Genomic DNA, 16,252 nt, shown 5'->3' with positions numbered 1-16,252 from the left:
AGGACTTCTTGATTAATTAGATTCCCCTTGAGTTTGACACACTCGAAATAGGGCTGTAAAATGAAAAATCAAAAATCAAGGTGGCCTCTGTTTTTCTGGAAGATGTATTTTTTTCTCCCTCAATCTAAGTTCTTATGAAGACAATAAGGAAGTGATACCTAGACACACAATAGATTCTTACTGTGTCCCATGGATTGGGCCAGGCACTCGATTAGAGCCCAAAGCATGGGCACTTGGTCAGAGGGGTAAGGACTTTAGAGAGATGTCAGAGTTGAGTCTCAGAAGGTGCAGTGAGGCGAGCAACCTTGGTGTTGAGATGATAGGGGAAGGAGTACGGGCATCTGGCTTGGGTGGCCAGATGGACATGGGTGTCCTTACTGAACAGGAACGTAGGAGGGGGAGTCTGTTCAGGATGCAGGGGGTGACCTCCACTCTGGCAGCAGAGGCGCAAGAGTGCATGTCCTGGAGTCAGCCTGCTTGGGATTGAGTCATGGCTTCTTTGTAACCTGCAGGTTACTTCTCTTCCCTGGGCCAACTCTCTTCCATAAAGTAAGGCTAGTAATATCTCACCAGGTAGCTGAGGGGATTAAAACCGATGATGTTCATAAAGCCCTAGGCACCTTGCCTGGCTCCTAGCGAGCACTCAAGTATTGTCAGCCACTGCGATGGTGGAAGCCCAGAGAAGGGAGCCATTACGTGTAACCAAGGTTGGGGAAGGCCTCAGACAGGAAGTGGCATTAAAATTAGGCCTTGAAGCCTGAGTAGAGTTTCACCAAGGGAAGAGGGTGTGGAGGGCGTTTCAGGTAGAGGATCCTGCATAGTGAGAGGTCTTTTGAGGGAGTGGCAGATTGGATATCACCCCCCAGAGTGCTGGTTCTGGAGAGAAGGAAAGGGATGGAGTGTTGGGTGGGACCAGGATGTGAAGGGCTCTGAGTTTGGACTTTATTAGTGGGTGCTGGGAACCTGTGAAAGGATTTTCAGCAGAGGGTTGACATGATCGTATTTGTGTTTTAAAAAGATTATCCTGGGGCGCCTGGGTGGCTCAGTCGGTTGAGCGTCAGACTTCGGCTCAGGTCATGATCTCACGGTTCGTGGGTTCGAGCCCCGTGTTGGGTTCTGTGCTGACAGCTCAGAGCCTGGAGCCTGTTTCAGATTCTGTGTCTCCCTCTTTCTCTGACCCTCCCCTGCTCACATTGTCTCTCTCTCTCTCAGAAATAAATACAACATTTTAAAAAATTAAAAAAAAAAAAAAAAAAGATTATCCTGATGGTAGCGTCTAGCACAAACCGTGTTCACCCAAGCAGTAGCTGTATCAGACTTCCTGGAGGGTACGTGGTCTTTTGGTGTTTTTTGTAATGAATGAGTTCATCTCACGTTTCTTCCCGAGCCATCTGTATGGCGGCTGTTTCTCCAAATGTCATGTACCTCCCACCTCTGCCAGCACCACCATGGGGCTCCCTTTGCTCGGGTTCCAGTCACACAGTGGAACCAGGGCTGGGTTCTCTTCAGAAAATGGGCCATGCAGGGAAGGCCAAGCTTGTCTTTATTGCCCCGCTCTGTCATGCCCCACCTGCACACGAAGCATAGAGGGGAAGGCTACTAATTAGTAGGCATGTTAACTATAAGGTATCTGTAGTTCCCCCTTGATTACTTGTGTAAATCTAACACTTGCCCATATTCTTCTATATGTTTCTTCCGTGTGGACAAGTGGAAGACCTCCAGGCAGCCCCTGGTAGCAGCTTTCAGGTCTGCAGCTGCTGGTGGGAGACCACTCCTCAGTGTGGCCTAATAGCGGAGCTCTGTGTCCAGCCCCACTGTCAGGCTTTCTAAAAGGGTTAGGGAGAAGGAAATTTGTTTTAATGTTTGTTTATTTTTGAGAGAGAGAGAGAGCGAGAGCATGAGCACCAGTGGGGGAGGGGCAGAGAAACGGAAAGGAGGAGGGTACAGAGGATCTGAAGTGGGCTCCATACTGTCAGCAGAGAGCCCAATGCAGGGCTTGAACTCACAAACCAAGAGATCATGACCTGAGCTAAAGTCAGATGCTCAACCTACCAGGCCACCCAGCTGCCCGTAGAAGGGCCTTTTGAACACAGGAGAGGAAAAACAAATCAGACTGCCAAACATACTTGTCCCCAACACCCCAGGGTAATAAACAAAAAGAGTTATACGTGATTTGTGTGTGGCCACCTCCAGTCCCTTGCACTGCTCCCCTGTCTTGAGGTCTGCCTCCCCTCACTCCTCCTAAAGACATTCCTTCCTCAAGCCTCCCTGGCCAGTTTTTAACTCTAAGGGCCATAGGCTGTTACTGCCCAGAAACTTGACCGGGACAGCCCATGGAGCATGGTAACCCATAACCACATGCCTGTGAAGTCCAAGTCCCTGTGGCCTGGCCCTGGTCTGCGTCTGAGAGGCGGGCAGTGTGCAGGGGAGATGGCTGCCGAGGGCTTTGCGTAGAGGAGCCGGTGGTGGGGCTGTGCCCGCTGACCCTCCCGCAGGAAGCGAGCCCCGACCCCAGCCCTGGTCGAGGACGGAGTCTGCAGCACTGGCGGTGGGGAGTGTGCTCCTGCCCTGGACGCTGTGCCTCACCTTCCACACACTGCTCCATTTAGTCCTCCTGCCATGCGGGGAAGTAAGTACAAGTGCAGTGTGTCCAGGAGGATTGAGAAAACAGCCAGAGCTTGTATATTCACTTCCTACTGCTGCTGTGACGAATGATCACCCCCCAGGGGGCTTGAACCCCTTCTTACAGCACTGGAGGTCAGAAGCCTGCACTGGGTCCCCAGGGCTCACACCGAGGGGTGGATGCGCTGTGTTTCCCCCGGAAGCTGTAGGGAGGATCCCTTTCCTTGTCTTTTCTAGCTCTAGGAGGCAGCCTGCCTGCCTTGGCTCGTGGCCACTTGCTGTGTCTTCATAGTAGCATCTTCACATCACTCTGCTCTGAATTCTGTTTCCTTCATCATGTCCGTTTCTCTCACTCTGACCCTCCTGCTTTCTCTCGATCCCCTTGTGATTACTCTGGGCTCACACAGATAATCCAAGTTAATTCCCCCCTCTCAAGATCCTGCATCCCATCTGCAAAGTCCTTGTAGCTGGGTGAGGGGACACTTTCACACGTGGCAGAGACTGAGCCATGGGTGTCTTTGAGGCCTTTTGCTCTGCCTGGTGCCGGTTGCACAAGCTGGTACACCTTCACCTTCCACCGTAGGGAAAGGGAAGAGCAACAGGGAAGAGACGTTATCCCCTGTGGCAGTGGGAGGAGAGGGAAGAGCCTGGTCCAAATGGACCCTTCAGGGATGACTGGCTCTGCCCAAACAGGACCATGGGAGCCAATCTGACTTGTAGAAACCCTTTTCCCTTGAAAGTGTAAGCATCCATGCTTTCATTTAACAGGTATTTATTGAGCACCTAGTATGTGTCAGGCGCTGTTCTAAGCGCTAGGATTCTCCAGCGGTGAACAACAGCACTCTAAATCTTTGCTCTCATGGAGGTCCTCCTAACGGGGTGTTCAATTCCTAAGGCTGCCTTAGCCAGTGACCACACAGTCAGTGGCTTGAAACAAGAGAAACTTATTCTCTCACAGTTCTGGAAGCTAGAAATCCAAAATTGAGATGTCCACAGAGCCGTGTTCCCTCTAAAGGCCCTAGGGGAGAGTGCTCCCCCTCCTCTCCCAGCTTCGGGCGGCTCCTGGCATTTCAGGGCTTGTGGCCGCAGAAATGCAGTCCCCGCCTCTCACTTACATGGGTTTTTCCTCTTTGTGCATCCAAATCTCCCTCTCCTTTCTCTCTCTGAGACACCGGTCCCTGGAGTCCTTAAATCCAGGAGGATTTACTCTTGAGATCCTTTAATTATGTCTACACAGACCCTATTCCCAAATAAGGTCACCTCCTGAGGTTCTGGGTGGACCTGAATTTTGAGGGAACGTTGTTCAACTCCCTGCACGCGGGAAGAGGGACAGTGTAAAATAAATAAGGAAATAGCATGTCAGATGGTGAGCGATGTTACGAAGACAAGTCCAGCAGAGGACAGGGGTAGGAAGCGCTGGCTGGGGGCAGAAGAGGTTGCAGTCTGAACAGGACGGAGCAGCTCACTGAGACGGAACGTCTGAACCAAGACCTGAGGAGCACATTCAGCTTCGGAGATGCTCCCCCCGACGCCGCCCATCCGCCCCCATCATGAGCCACGGCCACCTAGCTGAGTGGCCGGAAAGACAGTTTGAGCCCGAAGATTGTTGTAATTCTTCATTCGTTCCTCCTCTCCTTCTAATCTGGGATGTGTCGCTGTGCAGTGACACTCCTTTATGGTCCAGTGCGACTCTAATGACAGCGGCAGTGATAATGATGGGATTTGGAGGTGGCCCCTCCTTCTTGCGTGAGGACCCCATTGTGCCGACTAATTGTGTAGGAGCAAGTAGGACAGCTGTCTGTGGGGTAGAAGCTTTGGGGAGCAAAGAGGAGTATGATCCTCGGACCTCGGGGCGACACTGAGTTACCCTGGCAGAGGCCCAGCCCAGGCATCTGAGTTACCAAGGATGCTGAACTGTGAGGAGCTGTGTACAAATCCTGCTTCTTTCAAGGCAGAAGGTGGGGAGGGGATGAAATCATTAAGGGGCGCAGCTCTTGGTACCCCGACAGTTGACAGAGGTCAACCCAGGGAGGACGTTCACCTTGCTCAGAAGCCAGTTTCGTTTGGAAAGGGCTGGCGGCTGACGTCCGCAGGGCTCAGCGTCCAAACTGCTTATCCGCACCGTCTCTTTAATTGATGTTCTCTGACTTGGAACAAGTACCGTTAAGGAACGCCCCTTTTAGTAAATACGTGTTTTAATGGAATAGATTTTTTTGAAATGACCTTATCTCAGGCAGCAGGCACTTTCATAAGTTATGTATTGATTGGCTTTTAAAAATTCCTCAAATGTTTTCACTTGTCTCTGTGACCTAGTATATGTCCTGTTCCCAGCAACTCCTCCACCTTCAGACACACAGTTCCCATCTTCGCCGGACGTGTTCCAGCCCGTCTTTCATGTTTTTGCTTTTGTAACGTCTTGCGAAGCTTGGGCACTTATGTTCTGCTGCATAGAGAGGGGACCATTTCTGAAATGCCAGGCGTGGCGTTCAGTATCGCCCTCAGGGAGATGGGGTTGTTAGCATTGCCACATGCTTCCTGGTGGGGAAACTGAGGCCCAGAGAGGGAAAGGAAGGTGCCCCCAGCTGCACAGTGGATGTGTGGAACTGTAGCTTTCAGCCCAGATCTCCTTGACTCAAGGGGCATCGGCTTCCCATTTTAATTTTCCATGTGACATATTTTAAAAATACCTCCCTTAAGTTCTTCAGCTCATGGTTTGCATTGGGGAATAAACACACCATCTTTAGTAAGCTCATCACCTACAAAAGAACCGCGTGGGGCGAAGGCCACAGATCCCTTTTATGGGAGCGTTTCAGGCTGCAGATGTGTTTTATGTGTGCTAAACATCCCACGTTTCAGGACAAAGGCTGGTTTGCCACCAGGCCGGTTAGCAGGCGAGCCCAGTGAACAAAAATCAATGAAACAACTTCTGCTGGTATCGTGGAGACACAGGCAAGAATTTTAGTCACTTTAAAATTGAATTCCTAATCCAGTTCGGCTAACGCTTGTTGAATACCAGCTGTGGGTCAGGCCCTGGACTAGGCCCTTGGGGGGAACAGAGATGAATGTGGTTCTGCCCCTGAGAAGCTCACAGGTCAGGGTGGGACGCATACGCCGAGCAAATGCCGTCAGTGCACCGCGCAAAATGCTCATAGCCAATGCTCACGGCCTGGAGAGAACCCAGAGGGCCCTTTAGTCTTGGGGGGAAGGAGCACTGTGATTAACAGTCTTCCAGGAAGCCTTGAACTTTGTCTGCCTCCTCACGTAGGACAGGTGCACTGAATGTTGGCCTGGTGTGTGTGAGCCGTGCCAGCAGGCGGTCTGGTTACTTTTACTGCCCCGATCCCTGTCTCGTCACTAGCATCTTGTGTTTATTTAGCTTATGTCCTCCAAATTTTTGCCTAACGTCTATTTCATTTGCCCGAGTAATAAAGATAACAACAACTACTAATGTTTGCCGAGGCATTATTGTAAGTCTCAGTTAAATAGATGCACGTTTTTGTAACAACTCCATGAGGTAGAACCTATTATTATCTGCATTTCTGCAGATGGACAGCCTGAGACACAGAGAGGTCCCTTCACTTGCCTGAGGTCACTGGCTTGTAATTGGCAGAACCACTCTCCCCTTCTTTTACTAGCCAGTCTGGTGTGTAATCAGTTCCTTGCAGAGGCTGAGCTCTATGTGCAGTCAGGGTCCTGGCATGTGCTGTTCCATGTGCCTGGAAGGCTGTTCCCATTATTCTAGATAGAGCTGGATGGTATTCATCCTTGAACTCCGAGCTGAAATGCTATAATACAAGCTCATTAACAGGGAGACTTTAACTGGCTTATAAAGTGATGTGCCCACAATGCCTACTGAGGTGTTTGGTGTCTGGTGGGCACTCAGTAAATATCTGTGGTATGAAGGCCAAATGTGGTATTAGACCCTGCAGGTACCACGGTGAGTGAGCTGCTCCGTCCCCTTGGTGACCTACAGTCTGGTGGGAGAGAGGGACAGTCAGCAATGCTCTGTCTGTTTATACCTGGAGCATGTGTAAGGTGCCGCCGGGACACAGAGGAAGGAGCGACTGCTTTGCCTAGAGGTCGAGTAGACATCATGGGGAAATTGACTTTGAACTAGCCTTGAACAAGGAACATAATTGTACCAAGTATATTGTAGGCTGAAGGGCACTCTGGGCCATGGGAACAGCATGGTAGGACGAGCCAGACGTGTTTGCACCGCATGTATTAAACAGACAGATTCATCAGTCCACAGATGCCTGGGGATGAGTTTGGAGAGGAAGGCAAGGGCTAGCACCTCCCGGTGTAGGTTATAGACGTCAACATGGAAATATGTGTTCTAGGCTCCTAGTCATAAAAGACGCAGAGGCAGAGGAATTTAATGTAGGCAAGGGGTGTCATTGAAGGTTTTTAAGTAGGAAGCGCTATGGTCAGCTCAGTGCTTGAGAATGACCTAGATGCCCATGTAGAGGCTGACTGGAGACACTGAATGTGGGACGGCAGGAACCCAGGTGAGAGGTGATGGATGAGGGTGGGATGTGAGAGATAACCTAGAGGGATGCTTAGAATTAATAGGTCATGATCAATGGAGTATGAGAGTTGAGAAAAAAGCCAAGAAAGGCCTAGAGTTTTCTAATTTTTTCTGTTTGATTTACTGCTCATTAACCAAGATCTGGCAGTATTTCCTAGCGTGCATGACTAGAATTTCTAAAAACCTGGAAGACCATTCATTCCTGCCTTGGAAAGTTACAAAGTACACCAGCATACTCAAGGCTCTGAGAAGTCCTGCAGCAAAGAAATTAATTTTTTTTTTTTTTTTTGCCCAGTTTCTCCCAGACTTCTTAACAATAGAACCCTACTTTAACCTGAACACCCAAAACAACCCAAAGAACACATTTTGAAAAATGCCAAGAAGTGAATAAAACCTACGTTTTCCTATGTGGCCCTGTTCTGGGAAAACCTATTAAGTTTTATCCTGGCATTTATGATGCTACTATCCTGGGAAGACTTTGGAAACCCTGAGGAATTTGGCACAGAAGTAAGCACGGACACCAATGTCAGACTGCTGAGGCCCACACCATGACACCTGACCTCATGCTTGACATGGAGCAGATAATACCGACTTCTTGAGATGGTTGTGAAGATCAACGAGTTCATTTCCAGAGAGCCCTCAAAACCGTGCCTGGCCTGTGGGAAGGGCTCAGTGTTAGCTTTTGTAGGAGGCCATATAGGCTCTTAGAGGAGACCGTGGACATGGGAAGCTACGCTGCCTAGTTTTTGTATGTCAGCCCCTCCACTTGCTAACTCTGTGACCTTGGAAAAGCAAGGTCTTCTGCACCTTGGTTTCCCCCATCTATAAGCAGAGACAATTACTGTTCTTCACAGGGTTGTTATGAAGAAAAAAATGAATCAAATCATGTGAAAGAATGTGGCCTGGCATGTTAGATGTTTTCATCTTTTGAAAAAAAATCTTCTAAATTGTCTCTGTTATTAGCATAATTTTATCATGTAGATTGCCTTTCAGCTCCAGTGATGAAGATCCAATTCTTCAGCTTCCCCAGCAAGTTATTTTGATCTTGTATTTTGACATTCCCTTTCCCTGACTCTGGAGGCCTTGAATTCAGAGTGTAGTTTTGCTACAGTGACACCCTATTCTCTTCTATTCAGTCAAGTTTGGTTTCTTCATCTCGTGGACTGATAAGGTCCATAAAAGCCCCCCAACTCTAGGCTCACCTAGGTCCCCCTCTGTGCTTTTCCTAAAAATGCAGACGTCTGTTTCACATCACTTAGCACAAGACCTTGGGATGCTCTCGTAGTGAAACCTTCCCCCCAAGGGGACACAGCCTCCTCTTCCCTGAGACACAGGCTGTTTCCTTGTTCAAAGTTTTCTGATATTATATCAGTATAGAATCTTTGGCATAGGTCACACCAACCCCACCTGCAAGCCAATTACCTGATGTTTAGTTATCAGTTTCCTTCGGGGACTGTCTGCTCTTGGGAAACAATTAGATTAGGGGATGCTGATGACATTCGAGTGGCAGGAAGTAGGAGTTACGTTTCTCAGTTCAGAGTTTCTATTTCAAGGTTGAGTGAGTGGGCTTTTTGAGGACTGAGGCAGGACGATGCCTTCCCACTCCGCCCCCGCACTGCCCCTTCTGGAACCTGCCGGGCGCCTCAGGGTCTGATGGGGTGAAGATCCACTTGATTCCTCTGGGTGCTCCGGGTGGAAGGACAGGGTCTTAGGCTGTCTCGGAAGGAAGGGCTGTGCTGGTTTTGACCTTGGGAGTGGAAGCCAGGAACCAACAGGGACAGCAGGTGTCAGGGGTTCCTTAGGGGCAGGCAGAAGTCCTCCAAGGCTTACATGCTTTTTGCCAACGTTCCTCTTAGTGGCTTCGGTTTTCAGTCACCCAGAGTGAGTGTGATCACAGCGAAGTCGCTGAAGCTATGGGTTATCTTACGTTTTGATGTGAAAAATTTTTTTTTATCAGAAGAAGGAGGCACAAATTGGAGAAAAGGGATCACCATGGGAAGGGGCTGCTGGCAGTTGGCCCCATCCAAGCCCTGGGGGGACTCACTGACTTGAGGCCAGGACGCTGGGCCCTGCTGGTCACGAGAAAAAGTCCCCTCCTAAATTCTATGAGGATTTCAGGAAATTGTTTGCCAGTAATAAGCTCTGGGTTGCTCCTTGGGCTTCTCAAAAGAGAAACATTAACTCAAAGATTGTAAACTATTAAGTGTTCCAGTGTGTTGCTGGGCTCGTTGGGTACTTGTACCTCAAAAAGTAGGTGAGGAAAGGCTCCCTCATTGTCGCAAGCTGTCCAATACTAATGACAGAGGAGCCCACTTAGGTGCCAAAGTGCATGTTATTACTGGTTTTTCAGTGCTTAAATATTTATAACTTAATTTTTAAAACCCATATTTACAAACATTACTGTAACTTTAGTGAGACTCAATCGTGTGATTGAAGCTCTCTGCTTATGAGAGTATTTATTACACCACTTAATTCAGGACACATATAAAAGTAGCCTTCAATTTATTTTTATATTAAAAATACATGTTTTTACCTGCAGTGGTGTGTGTGACTTTACCTTGGTAACTGAGCTGTCATGCTAAGGACCAATATATTCTCACTGAACAAGAGAAAAAAAAAATTCTGGCCAGAGAGAGTCAGAGTCCAAGGTCCCCCAGCCCAGCCCAAGGGTGTCCACCTGCCTGGAAACTTCAGCTCCTTTTCAGAGGTGGCCCTCCCTGTTCGTTATGTTGGCATGAAAGCAATTAATAATTTAAATCATACCCATTAAAAAAAACAGAAATGCTGTATAAATATAATACTATAGTAATAAATGTAAAAGTCGATCCGGCTGGGCACTGTTCCCAGACTACCAGCTGAGCAGAAACACAAGTAAAGTAGAAGAAAAAGTGCTATATAATGCAAATGGCTGCAATGTCATTGTTTCTGGCCACACTCTATTGCAGATATATAGCATCGAAGGTTACATTACGGATAAATAGGTTTTGTGGGCTAACCTGGAGACCTAATCACTGTTTATAACATTATTTCTATGGGGAGAAATGTGCATTCCATATTACAAACAGATGGGTTGCAAGCAGATTTGGGGAGGGGGGGGCAGTAGATTTGTAAAAAGGGGGCCTCCTGGGATTTTAACCTGTAGATGGATGTTTTGTATTCAGGGCTAGTGACAGGTGAAAATCAGAGGCGTCTCAGAATCCCCCCAACCCCAGCCAGCCCTTAATGTCCTTTCAACCTAGGGATTCTGCCTGACCTTCTCTTACACGTTCCTGGGGTGCTCGTCCTGGTACAGCCCCATCCCCCAACCACTGTGGAAGCCCCGGGATGCCAGGAGGATCTCTGAATACCTTTACCCTTTCACATCTTATTAAGTGGTTGTTAGGCTTCCTAGGAGGCCATGCAGCTGAGTGGCCAAGTGGGTGGCTCTGTAGGCAGACTTGTGTCACTTGTGGCTGTGTGATGTTGACATGTTATTGCACTTCTTTGAACCTCTGTGTCACCCCTGTGGAATGAGATGCTGGTGAGGACGAATGGGGAAGTACTAAGTGTAAGCATTCAGTACGGCACCCAGTCAGGGCAGTGCTCCCTCCTTGAGGGTGCCTGGGGTAAGGTTATTCTGGAATATTTGGGTTTAGACAGATTTCTAGGCACTCAGGAAGCAAACCCATACTATGCAAATACTTTCTGAATTCCAAACAGCAAACTTAGAAACAAATATCTGGAAACTTTCTGGTCAGGAGTTGAGGCCTAGGGGCACCTGGGTGGCTCAGTCGGTTAAGCATCATACTCTTGATTTCGGCTCAGGTTATGATATCACAGTTCAAGCCCCATGTTGGGCTCTGTACTGTTAGCCCAGAGCCTGGGATTCCCTCTTTCCTTCTCTCTCTGCCCTCCCATGCACTTGCTCTCTCTTTCTCTCTCTCTCATAAATAAATAAACATTGGGAAAAAAAAAAAAAAAAGTGGAGACCTGAATAGGTTTTCAGCATACTTTATAATGAACTGGATGGGGGAGAGGTTGGCCCATGTACTTATAGAGCTGAGTTGGCATTATCAAACTCTTACTATTTTGAGTAGGTTAAGCTTTATAGCAGATTTCATAGCAAACTAATAAGAACAAGCCTTTTTAACTAGTTTTCTTCACTAAAGGATTTCCACATACTGTGTTTTTCACCTAAGGCAAAAAATTTTTTTAATCAACTTTTTGGTTTGAGTTTTGCTTTGTTTTGTTTCTTTGAGCAGTCTTTTCTTTGCATTTGAGCAGGTTCTATTTCCCGATCGGCAAATAGACTAGTGTCTGCATAATGGCCTTTTCGTGGAAGCATGGGATGTAGCTAGAAATAAGAACTAGAAAAAGAAAATAGTGATTGGGAGTCTTTGGATTTTTGGGTGGACCCTCAGTAGAGGGTGGGCAGCAGCAATAACACAGACTAAGGGAAGCAAATACATCGGTTTCCATTTTCTCCAGAATGTGCTAGTTGTAATCCGAATCCAGTTTTCCTCTTAACTGTGGCCTGAAGAAATTGAAATGAAGCTACTTAAGAGATCAGCCTACCTGAGAGCACCTCATGAGGGTCTGCCTCACCAAGAGTTTTGTCCCACCAGGAGATGTTAATTTTGTCTGGGCAAAGGCTTACGTGTCTTTTTCCCTGACCGTGGCTTTGGTAGTACATAGGAATAAGAGTGGCAGCTTTCACAAGGGATAATTTCAAAATAACTGGTTTTGTTTTACTAAAATGTGGGGGCTCCAAGATCTCCCCCTCCTTAAGAAATGTGACTGCGCGGGTAATGTGCTGTCATGAGCATTTTATCATCTGCAATATTGGAGAAGTAATAAGATACTGTTGTTGGTCGACCATCTGGTTGTTCATTCTTAGTGTCACGGTTTGCTGTTTTATTTTTTTATTTTTTTACTGGTGAGAAGCAAGAAATGGGAGTTTAGAAATTTCAGAGGTGTTTTATAAACAAGAGATTTATGTTGAGTTGCTTAACATGGTTGGATTTTGTTCTACCTTACACAAAATAGGAAGTAAGAGGTTCATTATATATTTTTTTTCTTCTTCTTCTTTTTTTTTTTTTTTCAAAGGATAAACTGAAAACCTCAGCTCCTAATTTGCCCGCCTCCTCTGGCCCCGGATTTGAACTTTTAGCTTACATTAAAAATAGTCTGTTTATGATAAGTAGGAGTCAGACATAAATTGTAAGAAAACTTGAGAGGGAAAAATCACCACCAGAAAGGACCTATAGAGATTTCATATTTCATCCACCCATTCAAAAATATTTATTGAAGCCCCAGTATTTGCATATCATGCTGCCAGACACTGAGGGATTTGCTGAAGAAATATTAAAAACATTCTCCCTTCCTTTGAGGAGCTTAGAGCTTACATGGGGAGAAATGACACCAGCATATGAAACAGTTAAGTTGTAATTCAACACAGCATATGATTAAATACCAAAATGTGTGGTTCCGACAAGAAATGCTATAGGAGTTCAGCAAAGGGAGTGATAACTCAGTGGCACTACAGTGTTCTGCCTACAAATTGGCAAACTGCAGCACTATTTGTATGAAATATTTTACACTTGCTTTTTTGGCAGCCTTAGGCCTTGACTTCCAGGCAGCATTAAGAGCCTACGACAATATTTGCACTCCAGTCTCTCTAGAACTGGCTTCTTGTTTTTGTTTTTCTTAGAGACAGAGGAAGTGCCTTATACAAACTGGAGTGCCCATGAGAGGCAGGTAGTCTTTGACAGTCATACGCTCTTTCAAATACAAAATAGAGAAACCAGCCTTGTCATTCTGTTTTTCAGTCTGGCCATACTTGTCCCTCTGTGGCAAACTTTCCATGACACTGACAGGCCGTTTAATTTGAACTTAATGTCCGTGACGGACGAGCTAGCCATCAAGGGTCGGATAAATTTATGGCTGAGGAGAACTGCTGATGAAAATCCCCACGGTCAGGGTGTCAGAGAAAGAACTGCCACAGATATAGGGCACTTTGGACACAGATGGGTTCCCAGCAAACAGGGTTCCCCAATACTTGCTCAAAGTTTTGTGCTTGAGGATGATGTTTAATGAAACTCACTGGCTTCCTGTTCTATTTTTGTCATATTCAAATTAGCACAGAGCTCAAAGACAAAGCCGTGGGGCCTAAATTCTTACGAATTAAAAAAGGAGAGGAGAGGAAGAAGAAATGAAATGCTTGTGAAGTCAAATACCTTTCGGGGGACCACACCCCACTGCATTTGGGTCCTTTCAGGGACTCCCCACAGATGAATGTGGTTATCATTTGGTTGCTTTTCAGTCTCATGATTTATAAATTTTCCATTTCTTTTCAGACTTACTGACACTGGTCTCCCCTACCCCTTCATTTTAACCTGAGGCCTTGGGGAGGCTTAGATAACAGAGATGTCTTCGTCTTGCTTTGATATTATTCAGTGGAATGTTTGTGGAGTTCAGCACCTTTGAGGCTAACATGACACTTCGTGTTCATTCTTCTCGTTGGGCTGGCGGCCCTTCTGGTGAGACAGGAGGTCTCAGGTTCGCGTGACCTGGAGTGACCAAGACAGCAAGCAAAGGAATGGCCTCACCCCTCAGCTTCTGGTCATGTTTATCAAAGGAGTTGGCCCCTGCTACAGCTTAAGATTTATTTGGGGCTTCCTGTGAGCTGACAGACTTGAGAAAGTGGCCCTGGAAAGTGTTGCACCCATATCTTTTGATATAATTGGGTGTCTGTCTAAATAAATGTTATGTAGCAAATGGTTATGGAATGGCTTATCACATTCTTAGGAGGACTCTGCCCTTGAAATATTTATTTTTAATTATCACACAACAAAGCACAGGCTAGCTTTATTTTTTTTTTTAATAACAAAAAAATGTCCACGGTAGGTTGATCTTCTGGGAACAAATCACAAACCTAAAATTTATACAATATGTGAGCCCCTTCATGGGCTGTGCTTTGCCAGGTTTTTCTAGAAGGGAGCTCTTTAATATTAGAATCCGTGATAGGATGTGCTTTGGATGTACTTGGCAATGTCATCTTGAGAGGTGCCTCAGGAGTCTAAGTTCAACGTGTTGTCTACATTTCAACGTGTTGTTCTCTGCTCATAGACATGATGGAAAAACGCTCTGCTGTTGGCCTATTGCTTTTCATGGCTTTAGCATCATGTTCCTATTCTCGCTCAAAATCAATAGTCTGCTCCACAAAGCCTGGCATTCTGCTCTGAAACCAAGTATGAGAAACTGTGAACTAATGCATGTGTGGGGTTGCTGTTTTGTTGCTTTTTGCCTTTTCTGATAGGTGTACTTTCAAAGAAGATTGTGTGCCTTTAGACAACTATGAAAACTGGCTGGATATTTCATCGGGAGCTAAAAAGTGCCCTCAAATTCACCTGTTTCGAAGCAGTAAAGATAAGGTAAGAGGAAAGATTTTCATTTGTCTCTTGTTCACTTTGTACAACTGATACTAGCTTCCCTCTGTGTGTAAAATACCTACTAGTATTAAGTAAGCCTAATTAGGAGAGCCCATTTATTTAGTTAGCTAATACCGAGTGCCTGGCAGGTGCACTCTGCAAGATGCTAGGGAAATAGCGGAGAGCAAGACCTATCATGAGCCTGCCTTCATGGAGTTTGTCATCTTGTAGAGCTGAAGATGACCCTCATTAGTTGAATTTCAAGAAAAAATGGACCATTAAAAGTAGAAAAATATGTTGATTTTACAAAAAAGAAAAAGTTCAAATTCATGGTCAACAAGATTCCACAAATGTGACTTAAGTGTAGAATTTGTTTTATGGTCCTTTTCTTAATTTGTTCAGGCTTCTCCTGATAACTAGCTTCTATACATGGCTCTATACACAATATTGGTAGAGAGGGCGAGAAACGAATGTGGGCAGTGAAAATTACAAGTGGGGACCCTTGGAAAGCCAGTGGGCTCTTGTGGCCTTACTGCCATTGACGGCTCTTCAGCTCTGTCATTGGATGAGAGAAGGGAAACAATGAGCAGCATATTGAAGCATTTTCTGATTCACAGCCATCCATACCCTATGGGAAAATGGAATTCCTGCCTTGTAATCTCAGTGGTGCTATAAGGAGACATTTTCTCCCTAATTATAGTTCTTGTATTATGAATAATTGTACAGAATCTCTGTCAGCAGCCAGTTGACCTGTCTGTTGAGCTCACTCTGTTTTATTTGAATGCCACATTAACAAGGAAATGGGCCACTTTCTCTTTTCCCGTACACTTTGCCATTTCAAATAGCAAGAACCATACCACTTAAGATGATTTAACATTTAATAAAGGAGAGCCAGAGCATTTAATGAGTGATAAATAATAAAAGAATAAAGCTTTCAAGTCATAACTGATCAGAACTCACGGATTTAAAGGTATTTGGCTGTTGTCACTTTCTATTGTCTTCCGGCAGGTGGGGGGTGGGGTGGAAAAAATTTTGAAAGCCTTCATCCAAACCTCCACCAGCCCTGAGTCAGAGTGAAAAAATCATGTGAAAAAGATGCTTAGGCATCTCAGCATAGGTGTGTCAAATTCTTATTTCTCTTCTCAGTCTGAAAAATACCTAACTTGGGTGCTGATAGAGAATGATCAAAACAAAACAAAAAACAAACAAACCAACCATGATCTTTAAATAAACCCAGGACTCAGATAAGTGGTTAAGATTACCTAGGATTTGGGGCGCCTGGGTGGCTTGGTCAGTTAAGTGTCCCACTTTTGATTTCAGCTCAGGCCGTGATCTCATCAGTGTGAGATCGAGCCCCATGTTGGGATCCTCATTTACAGCACAGAGCCTGCTTGGGACTCTGTCTTTCCCCCTCCCCTCTGCCTCTACCCCACTTGCACAAGCACACTCTTCTCTCCCTTTCTCAAAATAAATGAACATTTTAAAAAAAAGGTTACCCAAGATTTTTTTAAATCAATTTGAAAATTTTAAGGGTGATACTTGAGCTAAATATAGTAAGGGAAAGCAACTTGTTCATTAAATAAAAAATGCTGCTTTCATAATTTGCTTACCTATCTTTGGGTTCACTGGTATACATTAATCTCCATTTCTCTCCAGTTTAGAACATTACCGAAAATGTTTACCACCCAAACAC

At 45.9% G+C, this 16,252-nt stretch overlaps 1 protein-coding gene across 1 annotated transcript in view; it reads left to right on the top strand.

Annotated features, from left to right (window-relative positions):
* Positions 1-16,252, top strand: part of PLXNC1 (plexin C1) — a 147,300-nt gene that overhangs the window by 46,184 nt on the left and 84,864 nt on the right. The window contains exon 6 of the mRNA XM_077772186.1: positions 14,448-14,562. Within this exon, the coding sequence (XP_077628312.1) occupies positions 14,448-14,562 (115 nt within the window). The remainder of the gene's footprint in view (positions 1-14,447; positions 14,563-16,252) is intronic.

This window comes from Crocuta crocuta, unplaced genomic scaffold (genome assembly GCF_008692635.1).
Source record: "Crocuta crocuta isolate KB4526 unplaced genomic scaffold, BGI_CrCroc_1.0 scaffold216, whole genome shotgun sequence".
Lineage (NCBI taxonomy): Eukaryota > Metazoa > Chordata > Mammalia > Carnivora > Hyaenidae > Crocuta > Crocuta crocuta.
This window is presented reverse-complemented; position numbering and strand designations above follow the sequence as displayed.